This window comes from Cydia fagiglandana, chromosome Z (genome assembly GCF_963556715.1).
Source record: "Cydia fagiglandana chromosome Z, ilCydFagi1.1, whole genome shotgun sequence".
Lineage (NCBI taxonomy): Eukaryota > Metazoa > Arthropoda > Insecta > Lepidoptera > Tortricidae > Cydia > Cydia fagiglandana.
In genome coordinates, this window is record NC_085959.1 from 20,938,269 (window position 1) to 20,950,375 (window position 12,107).

The following is a 12,107-nucleotide window of genomic DNA, read 5'->3' on the forward strand; positions in this document are numbered from 1 at the left end:
TCTATTTTACTAAATATTTTAATTCCTAAAAATGTCATAATCACGTTCGGTGTCGGATATAAAGCCCTGAGATATTTTTTGATATTCTTTCTAAGCTTTAGGAAGTTTTAGTAATTAGGTCCTATTCATCATGTCATAATCAGGAATCGTCTATACCTTAAGTTTATATTTAGATTTACTTATTAACAGTAACACAGTAGAACCAAAGCAACATTATATAGCACTAAGAAACCGTACTGTATTTAAATATCGATTTCTCATAAAAATATTGTTTATCACGAAATAAAATATTACATATTTATTACTCGTATAAAATCATTAAAATCGTATTAAGTGAGATCCTTAATTTTAAACAAATTTTACCTGAATAATGACGTCTGGCATTCTGCTGTCATAGCCTGTGTTTGGTCTCGCAGACTGCGGCGTTAGTGTATATCTGATGTAGCCTCCGTACGAGGTGAGCTGGTTGCCGTTGTAGGACTCGGGCAGAGTCAAGTACGGGAACGAGTCCGTCGATGTGGGATAGCCCTGTACTTGCAGTTTGGTAATCTGTAGAATAGAAAGACATAAGTAGTAGTTAAACAAAGCAACATTATATACAGACATATTTGTTGTTTTTTAGATTTATAAGTTAAGACTGACATTTTATATATTTTTTGTAATTGTTGTCTTTTTTTTAATTAGTAAATTATTTTTGTTAATTAACGTGTAGGTATATTTTATTGTATTTTTTTTATTAGTAAATTACTTTTGTGATAGTTGGGCAAATTAACGTGTATTCTTTGTATGTTATTGTGTATTTCTTTTGTGTTAGCCAATTTTTATGTATAATTTCCAATGCGATGTACATATTGCTTGTGAATAAATGAAATGAAATGAATGAAATGAAATGAAACAAAATTAGTTGGTAGAAATAATTTATATGTTTTTCTGCTGCTTTGATTTATAACTTTTATAAGGAAAGTCACATTATTAACGGTTTTTATCATAAAATAGTAGTTTATGTGACTGCTACATAATGAGAGGCATTAAAATACGAGTGTGGGTTTAAGAAACGAACGTTAGTGAGTTTCTTAAAAGGATCACACGAGTGTTTTAATGCCTAATTATGTACAGTTACATACACTACTTTATCTAAACACATACTTAAAACTAACTAAAAGATAAACTGTACGTCAAATGGAGGTGAATGAAAACTTTTTTCACGCATGCCATACATCCGTAGTTTTTTTAAATTTCTAAACAAAAGAATGAGGTCCCTATTCTCATGTCACTCGAGATCAAATATCGTGCGGTTTATATTTAAAAAACATACTAAATTGACGTTTCGTATCGATAACTGTTTTAATATCTATGGATACTAGAATAGAGACCTACTTGATTATGGACTGCTGTTCCAAATTTAAACTCATAACCTACAAAAATCTATAACGTTATGTACATTAAAGTACAAATTTTCCTACTGCCACAGATAAGAAAGTTCTCATAGTAAAATTGGTTGTAATAAAGCTTGTCATTTCCTACGGTTTCTAAACGCATTATAGAGCACTAATGACATGTGTGTAGATAAACACACGTTCGCACCTCCATGCATAGATGTTTGCATCGTTTCTCTCAGTGTAGGTATATATTAATACTTCTTTTTCCCATAAGTACGCATTAGTAACTAAATCCACCACTAGACACGTCGTTTATTTTTATTTAATTTACAATTGACTATACTACCCGACGAATGACTTAATTTGCTGCAGACTTTATCCTACCGTGGCGCCATTCCTAAGAGGTTGGAAGTAGTACTGGTCAACGGGATTGTTGGTGCGGCGCACCCCACCGCTGGGCTCCTGCTGCACGCCCACCAGCCTAGTGCCACCCTCGCCCAGCGGCGTGGGCATGTTGTAGATGAACAGATCCGCGCTCTTGCACTGAGTCGACTCCCCGAAACAGAAGCAGCGGATGCATTCACTTGGCGAACGCGCTTCGCTGAAAACCGACATCATTTAGGTACAATATTATGTAAGGTAAGGTAGGTACTATTACAGGGTATTACACTTATCCTTATACTTAATCTTGCCGCTGTCCCCATGGCAGCCTATAGCCCGCAGATAAATTTTGATAAGCTAATTCGTAGAGTAGGTAGATAGGCACTTTACAAAAGCAACTGCCATCCAACATTTTAAACGAAATAATAGTTGGCAAATCTTAATAAACTGTAGCCCTAGTGAAAAAGGGGTAGAAGGCTTGGGCAGCGCAGGTTAAAAAAGGTGTAAGTTCCATACCGGGTGTGGCCTGTAATATGAGCAAAAAATTTAACTGTAGGCTGTACTCCTCATACTGATCAACATTTGTTCAGCGACTTTTGAAAATAACTTGTAGTTTGATTTTAAATACACTTTAAAGGTTATTCAAAGACGCAATGTATTGCGAATTTTGTTATGTTTAAGGCTTGACAAGCAACGTCAATGACAATGATATCGCGTGGCGATGGCGTCCATTGAATGTAATATTTATTTTGTATGAAATATAGGGAGTCTAAATACTTCATAATTTTTAAAAGTTGTTGAACAAAAGTGTCACCGTTTGAGGAGTACAATGTATGTTTTAATTATTTGCTCATGTTACTGGCCACACCCGGTATATCAGATAACCTGTTTTTCCTAAGATGCGCCAAACTTGTACCTATTTTCACTAGAGCCACTTTGTATTTACATGTCGTCATTTGCATGTTTGCTGTATTATCCAGTAAGTGCTAACCTGTTGAAATATCCACTAGGGCAAATGGAGGTGCGATCGACGTTGACAATAGCGTCAAGAGCGCCGAAAGCCGTCGCCCTGTTGTTGACTGCCTCGCAGGAGTAGGCCCCACTGTCTTCCGGCTGAATTTATGACATTAATGATGCATTACAATTTAAATCTGCTAACAATAATTTTCACCACTGCTGCTTATCTAATCTATAACTTAGAGCCTGTAGGTAAGTTAAATACATATAAAGGTGAGGTGGAACTTTCATACAAAATCGCACAACGCTGGCGAGAAATGTCGACGGGTTGCTATTATGTTCGAAATTATAATGTACATTGGATTATAAAAAGTAGTAGAGTAGCTGTAGGTCAGCATACAGTATAATATAGTACATACTGTATAATATTATGTGTAGGTATAAATAGATAACATTTACCTGCATGTTAGGACAAGACAGGACGCCAGTACCATTGATGCTGGTAGATGTGCACTTGGCAGGGACATGTCCCCAGTTGAGACGCCAGTTTATGAACGGGACTGGTATTCCGACGGCTTCGCACTCGAGCCTCAGGGACTCTCCTGGATTTAACTGCACGTGTGACGGCTGAGGCAGTTTTCGTATGGTGATATTAACTGAGTAAATGAAAAAACGTTACATTACTTCTTTAGATCCGGTAAAGGGGATATTATAGAAATATTGTGCGAGTATAAAATAAATAATGAATAGAGCAGTAATTAAACAATACGAGTAGGAGCAATAAACGTCAAAGGTTTACTAACTGCATATCTCATCGCCTCCGTCGGAACAGTCGGGATGGTTGTCACAGTGGAAACTTTTCGGTATGCACTGGTTGTCACTGCAACGGAACTCGGATTGCGAGCAGGCCTCGCCGGGCCGCGCCGCGCCGCAACCGCGCTCGTCCGACCCGTCGCCGCAGTCGTCTTCAGAGTCGCAGATCCACGACTTCAGGACGCATCGCCGGTTATCGCAACGGAATTGATTAGGCTCGCATAAACCGTTTTCGTCTAGAAAAATAACTTAGTTAATAAAAGGTACGATCAGATCCAGATCCATCTCTCTAAAGGGGCCCACAGATTATCAGTTCGCCGGACGATATCAGCCTGTCCGTTAAACGCAAAAGGCGATGTTCGATACTGTCACAGTACCGAACAACTGACAGGCTGATATCGTCCGGCGAACTGGCGAATTGGAAACCCACTGGATGCGCGTGCGTTTTTATACTATACCTATATGTAAGAATGAATAATACTTACGACAAGTTTCTTCATCGGATTGGTCAGAACAATCAAATTTGCCGTCGCAAACCGCAGATTTGGGAATACATTGGCCGTTAGCACAAGTAGCTTCGTTGGGTTGGCAACCCACGAACTGTGGTCTAACCGTTGTTGCTGAAAAATAAGCAGCATGTAAATAACACATAAGAAATACACTATGATATGTAGAATTGAGAGAGAAAATAAAAGGACTACTTACTTGGATTTTCTACAGTCAATGTGACTCTTATTTCTGATCCGGGGGAACCTTCGTAACTGTAAGCTCGGCAAACATATACACCGCTATCCGAAGGCTGTACAAAAATAAATAACAAAACACATAAATAAAATGTCTAGTGCTTTTCATGACTCAAAATAAAATGAGGTAAAAAGATACCAACACATTATATTGCTTCGACTGATATTGCTTGATCGGCGGGAGCCGATGATGATGACGGTCAATGTCACTTTGCGAGTGGGAAAACAATATAACTATGACCGTGCGTTAGAGATAGGAATAGGCGGGTCGATGTCCGAAATTCTGCATGCTTAGTGTCCATACTTCACAAGTTTTAACATAGGCTTTATCACAAGCTTTTGTGAATCGAATTACTTACTTGACATAGCTAAATACGAACTGTACTCACAGACACTTTAGTCATTTCGAGTCTTCCATTAACATCGGTAGAGCCTGGCTTCAGTGGCCTGCCGCCTTCCCGTGTCCACCGGACTGGTGCGCGCAGCGGGCCCTCGTCACGGCATTGGAACACCACGTCGCCACCTGCAGAGAGCTTCAGTCAAATCTGCTACACTTGCACCGTGTCCAACCCGATGACATACCCAAGATCACAAGCATTAATGGGCTGTATAAGCGCATACATATACTATGACCTAACTTAACACAATTTTATTTAAATTACAATTCAAATAGATAATTTTGTTTTAAATCGTTCTTATACTTTTACATGAACTCGAGCGTTCCCCATTCAATTAAAACACGCCATTGGCACATGCAAAAGAACTGCCCTAGTCTAATGATGACAATGAGACTTAACAGAGTGTGGCAGGGCCACAAACAATACCTACTTCAAACGAACGAATTCGCGCCAAGCGAACTGGTTCCAGTATAGTTTTCGTGACTATGAGGTAATTTCCGAGTACCTAAGATAATAAACAGTAGGTATTTTTTTTGTATTTTGATGCATTTTTTTTTAATATAGCTGCTAAAAATAATTATTTATAATGATTAAGAGCAAACATATATGTGTATAAAGTAATGTGTGTTCTGTTGTGTGTATGAACACCAGTTCATTATGAATGGATTTGCTTTTTACTGTAAATTGTGTGTGAGTTATATAATTTACAATTATAACATTTATAACTTACCATGGGTACCGTCGAAGCTAGTGAATTAAGTAGGTGTACTACTTGTATAGTTACTATACATATTATATTTAATTGTTTTGCATACCTTCTGTCCGCATAATATGTGTATTTGCTATATACATATATAATTAGTATATCAAAACATGAACGAAATGGTGATATAATTATCATCAATACTTTTCCGCAACCTTATACATGTATTTGAAACCTTGTAGCGGAGTCAGTTATGAAGTTGACCCAAAAATTTTTTATTAAGCTATGAGCTTCATCACATATGATCTTTGAGTAATTCTAAGCATTTCAAGCCTGGGAGGCAATAAGGGGAGGGGGGGTACAAAGATGGCCGCCACCCGTCATCATTCAAAAAAATCTGTTCTGGTCCTGGTGGCTACTAGGGCAAGTTTAGTATCATTTTCGTATAAACCAAAGACGTAGAATTCATTGCTGATATTTGTGTTTTTCAGCTTCATAGTAATTTTACAAGAAAAACGTAAAAAGATGAAAATTTAGGATGGAGGTTTTTGCTTTGAGAGCTAATAACTTTTGTATAGTGGCCAAAAATATCATATAAAAAATACTGTAATAAAGCGTAATTCATGCAGATTCTAAACATATACACGTTGAGTAATATCCTACTGCAAAAAGATGGTGAAAAAATTATTAAATGACCGCAGCGCGGGTAGTTGGACTTTCGTTTATCTTGTGGACCGTCGTTTATCTTACAAAATGATCGAGTACGAGTATCTACGTAGTAGACATGCGCGAAACAGTGCTTCGAAAAGTGATGCTATATCACATCACTTTTCCGAACACGTAATGGTACACTGAGATATCACATCACTCATTACTCGAAACATGACCCGAACGTGAAACAGCGCTCGGGCGCGCGCGAGACGGCCACATTACAGCTATCTCTTACAGCGCATACAGCACTCTAGTGATTCTAGGGCGTCTCGTATCCGTATCGGCGATCGATCTATTTATTACGCGTTGCGTTTTGCCACCTTTATGTGAAAGATTTCTTGTTAGTTCTTATAAATTATAAAATAATGTAATTATGTAATATGTATGTAAGTTTCGGAGGTAGATAAATTGCCTATGGAGCTTCCCGATATGGCGAGTATTCTATAACAATGCGTACATTTTGCTCGCTTTGGTTCTGTCTCCGTAAAGTAGTTCGTTTATAGCCATTTTTTTTAAATAGGTCAATCAAGTTAAAGTCACCAATAGTCCGTAAAAAAGCGATTACTCACCAGCACTAATACATTATCAGAATATTGCCAAACGAAACTATTATTTACACTTTTCACAATTTAATTTAACTATACTCGTATTTGCAATTTAGTTCAATCAGTCTTTATAAACAACTCGAATTTCTACAGTTAGTCTCGATATGCACTAATTCACAATTAAATTAAAGGATAAACAAGTATTAACTCGTACTTAGTTTGCCGCGAACCGCGAAAGTCAAGCAAACATTTCACAACAATAATAATAAACGGTTTTCGTCAAATTCAAAATCGCAAATAAATTACTCCATTTGACCGCGTCCTTCTTGTATTATAAGAAAACATTTTAAGCTCTACGCGGACGCATTAGAGTTTTAAATCTATTGCAGAAAATCATATTCGTAAAAATATTAGTGAGTGACAACTTAAACCGCGGCGATCGGCCGAGCGGACCTATCCGAATGGTTCCGAAGATAGCCGAAAGCATCGCAGAGCGAGAGCGAGCGAGCACTGAGTGCGAGTGCGAGCGAGATAACAAAGCAATGATGGCATGGCATGGCGAACAAACATGACACTATCACAAGTGACATTACACATTACGCGCTCCGTGCGTAGACTTGAACTGACCGTTCATATCGGAGAGTCAATGTATTTGGAATTGAATCCATTTCGCGCGCTTCGGTCGGTCGTTGGCACTCGCGCGCTCGGTGCGGCTCGCGTGATGCGTGATGTTTGAAGTACTGGTTGATTTCGCGGAGAGATACGTAATGCCATATTACGTGTTCGAGAGATATCTCATTTGTGATATTACGAGCATTACTTACACATGTCTACTACGTAGGTATGCTTACTTTGCTAGATTTTATGATGACGAATAAAATACTTTCATCCAGACATAATTCATCATACAGACATAATTTTATGCACTTTAATTTTAATGCACTTGCAACGATTTGAGTGGGGCTTAGTGTTATTTGACCGGTGTTTTCTGTAAGCTGGAGGTAAGCACGTACTTCCCCAGTTGGGCTCTGCTCGGATAGATCTGGAATGACATCCGCTGTGCTGTGCCCTACCACACAAAGCGAGATGACATTCACAGTGCCCATACCTCTCTTTTGAACGTAGTTTAAGGATATACCCGGGTCCAATATTGGGTCCGAGAAATAACTATTATAAATGAAATTATTCTAAAGGTGCCCACTGATTAACAGTCCGCCGGACGGTATCGGCCTGTCAGTTGTTCGGAACTGTCAAAATTTTGTTCCAACTGACAGGCCGATACCGTCCGCCGGACTGTTTATCAGTAGGCCCCTTAATAAAATAGCGCTCTTATTTTTGCTGATAATATTAAAACACTATTTATGAGAGAAATTGTACTACTTAGGAAGAGGCAAATATTTATTTTCACGATAATTTTCATGTTATAACTCACTTTAAGTAATTTTATAGGTACTTACTTGTTGTTTTTAATAAATAACTTCAACCTGCACATAACATTCATTTGGATTTGATTTGGTTTGATTTTGTTTGATATTTTACATTTAATATTTGCTTCAGTTTGGTGTGGTGAAAAATTCTGTGTTTCACTCGGCGGCAAATTTTGTTTAACCCTCGTTCTTTGAAACCCTTACAACGCTCAAGATTCCATTTTTCGAACCACTCACTACGCTCGTGGTTCAATTTTGAAATCTTTCGCTTGATCGGGTATCAATATTAGCACGAGCGGTTAAACAACAACTTTGCCCCCTTGTAAAACAAATAACTATTATGCGGAGAGCTTACATTTAGAAATCATAACAGCTATGAATATTTGTCATACTAATATAGGTTATGCAAGTATGACTTGGTGACAAACCAACGAAGCCCCGCCTCGCGGGGCTTCTATTTTCTGCTCTGAGGGATAAAAGGTAACTAACGAACCTAACCTAACCCAACCTGAAATTGCGGTTGTACATGATCTTATTTGTTAAGCGAGCCCTCCTCTTTAGACATGGGGATACCTGTGTGTATTTTTGTAACCTATACCAGAATTATGTCTGTGTACTGGAAACTGCGGACATTAAATATACAGAAAGCATTTTATTCGTCATCATAAAATCTAGTAAAGTAAGCATAGTTACCTACGTAGATACTCGTACTCGACCATTTTGTAAGATAAACGCCGCCTAGCGAGAGTCCAACTACCCGCGCTGCGGTCATTTAATAATTTTTACACCATTTTTTTGCAGTAGGATATTACTAAACATGTATATGTTTAGAAGCTGCATGAATTGCGCTTTATTATAGTATTTTTTGTATGATACTTTTGGCCACTATACAAAAGTTATTAGCTCTCAAAGCAAAAACCTCCATCCCAAATTTTTATCTTTTTACGTTTTTCTTGCAAAATTACTATGAAACTGAAAAAAACAAATATCAGCAATGAATTCCACGTCTTCGGTTTACACGAAAATGATACCAAACTTGCCCTAGTAGCCACCAAGACCAGAACAGATTTTTTTGAATGATGACGGGTGGCCATCTTTGTACTCCGCCCTCCTCGACTAGACGCACGCTTCTTATCGCCTCCGAGGCTAGAAATGCTTAGAATTACTCAGAGATCATATGTGATGAAGCTCATACCTTAATAAAACATTTTTGGGTCATATATGGCAGCGATCCGTAACTGACTCCAGTATTGTAAATAAGGACGAATATGTGGATAAATGTGACGTCCCACGGAAAAAGGGACTGACGTTTATCTGACATGATGTACCTATACATTTGATGTGCCCCTCCCCCGCAAAAAACGGCAGACTATTTTGTACCGAAAATTTTAGACATGGCGTCTCCGCTGTTAATTACTCCGAGGCTTCGAGTACTTATATCATTGAAAACCTTATATTAAAAATCAAAGGTGAAAAGTTTATGTCCATAGGGACATGGATGGCGTACACTTTCTGCGATTTCAACCCCCACTGAAAATATAAGTGGGTTGGGTACCCAGAATAAATTTACCTTAGTAAGCTTCCGACTTCTTTTGACACGTGTTTATTGAACTACTGATTAGTAAATGAACTCACTCTCACATTTTACAGTTAGGTTAGGTCAGGTAAAACCAATCTAGTTAATTGTTGTAGTTTTATTGTTATTGTTAAAAAAGTAAAATCCTGTTGGTCAGCAATTACATGTACCTACTTACCTACCTACCTAGCTAGCTAGCTAGGTACCTAGAGGCGTGTTGAGTAAATATTCGTACCATGCAATTAGAACCCATTTAGTTATTTTATAATATTTCTATCATCTTAATGCGGTAAAAATGGAACCCCAATGAAGTGTTTGTTATTTACCGATGACAAAATATGGATTGAAACTGATTTTTAAATTGTTCTCATATACATTAAACCATAATCTCAACTATTTAAATAAGAAATAACAATAAAACATTTTGCTAGACTACGAGGGTCGCACTGAAAGATTCGGGAATGGGACACTTAGAAATAACATAATAGAAAGAGGCATATAATTTATAAAAATGTAACTCTTTATAAAACTTTTAAGGTATATTCCATTTGGTTGTCATTTGTATTTAAGAATTACTGGCAATTTGAAAATTGTATGTCGAACATTATTTGAATTTTTGACCAAGTGATTTTTCGAATCATATTTTTAAACGGTTCTCAATATGCCCTCATCGAACAAATAAAAGTTACAAAGGGCTTCTGTTATTTTTTTATGAACTAGATTTCATCGTACATTCGTTTGCAGTTAAAATTAAATATGAAAGTCACTTTCATTTTATCCCATGGGTGATCTTAAAGAAGCATGTCATTCCAAAGCGACGTCAAAAATTAAAATCGCATTTGTGCTGTTAATTAAAAAGACTGCCAAAAAAGTTGCATATCGGCAGATTTCGACATTCCTAAATATTCATATGACAACAGTAAAAAAATCTTTTATATACATATATATGTAAAAAAAACTTCAATTCCGTTGGCTACTCGACGAATTTCATACAAAACCACTAAGGCCCCAAAATCGCCATACAAAAAGGACTTTGGGATTATGAGCCGTGTGCATTACAGAATGATTACTTTCAAAAGAAAATTTATATGCGTGGTCAGTTTGAGTTTAAGTATGCATTAAAATAAAGATTGACTGTCTAGATGCGACAGTTTTCTCTATTCCCGACATTTTCAGTGCAACCCTCGTATATATTATTATGTATATCTAGAACGATTTCACGTAATTCAATTAGATTAGACTGTAAATCAAACTCAATTATATTTTTGGATAAATCCCTTTTTCCTTAAAAACTGCTACGAGAAGATAACTATCAATGGAATATGAGAACAATAAAATGATTGGCATACAATTGTGGTTCTAGCCTCGTTCAATGTTTTCATCATAGCATGATTACGATCCAGAGGATGAGTTTTCTGTAAAATAGTAAGTAAGTAAGTATATTAAGGCTCAGCGACCTCTTTTAACTAACAGAGTTAATGTCTTTATTAATCAATGAAACCCTTAACAAAGATGCACTTCCATTCCTTTGGAATCAAATTAATGAATGGCATGGAAATATATTTTTCTATTCTCCGCCGGAAAGCGTCAACTTTCGGTCCGCTGCGCTAAACGAAGTTGCCGCTTTCCGCCTTCGTCGAACAGAAAAATAGTATCTATACACAGCCCGGTCAGAAAATAAGAAAGATTCAGATCACATGTTTGTCGACCTCGGCATCGCCTCCGCCGATAATGACATGTGACCTCAGACATTTCTTACTTTGCTGCTTTAGGCATGTAATATTGAAGTTGCGTCAAGTTCAGTAAAACCCACAAAGCACGCTTTAGTACCCAAAGTTATTAGGCACACTGACTCACCACTTTGATATTTGGCTGTTCCACCACCATGAAATAAAATAACAGACAAAATTATTACAGTTCAAGTCCACGTCCAATTTCCTGAGTATTGTCATTAACACCAGAATAAGTTATAGTCAGTCATCATAGTTATTATAAAAGTACATATATTGTAATACCTGGAGTAATATCTAACCGGGAAAAGCCCATTAGGTATTCGATCAAATATTATCGCAGGTAACTGCATAATAGTTAGGTACCATTGTTAAATAAGTAGTTATGTTTACCATTTTGCAGAACTTCATTGCTGAAATTCCAAGCTATTGAGGTAAGTACTTAGTTATGTTAAAACTTAACGTTTATATAAAGACGTAAAAAATTAAGCTTTTATCGTTGTCATTATTAAAAGATTTATTGTTAATCCCATTATCTTTTGACGGTTATTAATTATTTAAAGTAGGGCCCAAGTAGATAACAATCCTTTTAGTATACGTGCTTAAATGTTCTTCCCGTTGGATCTTAAACGATTCGCTACATCAAAATAATATAGGTTATGTTATGTATTTTCCTATTAAGTAAAAAATATGAATTAATACTGGTACCTTTTTTTTTTAAATAGGGCGCTTTGTTTGATGCAC

At 37.0% G+C, this 12,107-nt stretch overlaps 1 protein-coding gene across 1 annotated transcript in view; it reads right to left on the reverse strand.

Annotated features, from left to right (window-relative positions):
• The window catches only part of LOC134679297 (basement membrane-specific heparan sulfate proteoglycan core protein), a 181,665-nt gene that overhangs the window by 29,347 nt on the left and 140,211 nt on the right, over positions 1-12,107 (reverse strand). The window contains exons 22-30 of the mRNA XM_063538194.1: positions 11,491-11,505; positions 4,663-4,796; positions 4,236-4,329; positions 4,016-4,150; positions 3,521-3,766; positions 3,177-3,373; positions 2,752-2,873; positions 1,764-1,980; positions 364-549 (exon numbers count right to left, since the gene is read on the reverse strand). Of these exons, the coding sequence (XP_063394264.1) occupies positions 364-549; positions 1,764-1,980; positions 2,752-2,873; positions 3,177-3,373; positions 3,521-3,766; positions 4,016-4,150; positions 4,236-4,329; positions 4,663-4,796; positions 11,491-11,505 (1,346 nt within the window). The remainder of the gene's footprint in view (positions 1-363; positions 550-1,763; positions 1,981-2,751; positions 2,874-3,176; positions 3,374-3,520; positions 3,767-4,015; positions 4,151-4,235; positions 4,330-4,662; positions 4,797-11,490; positions 11,506-12,107) is intronic.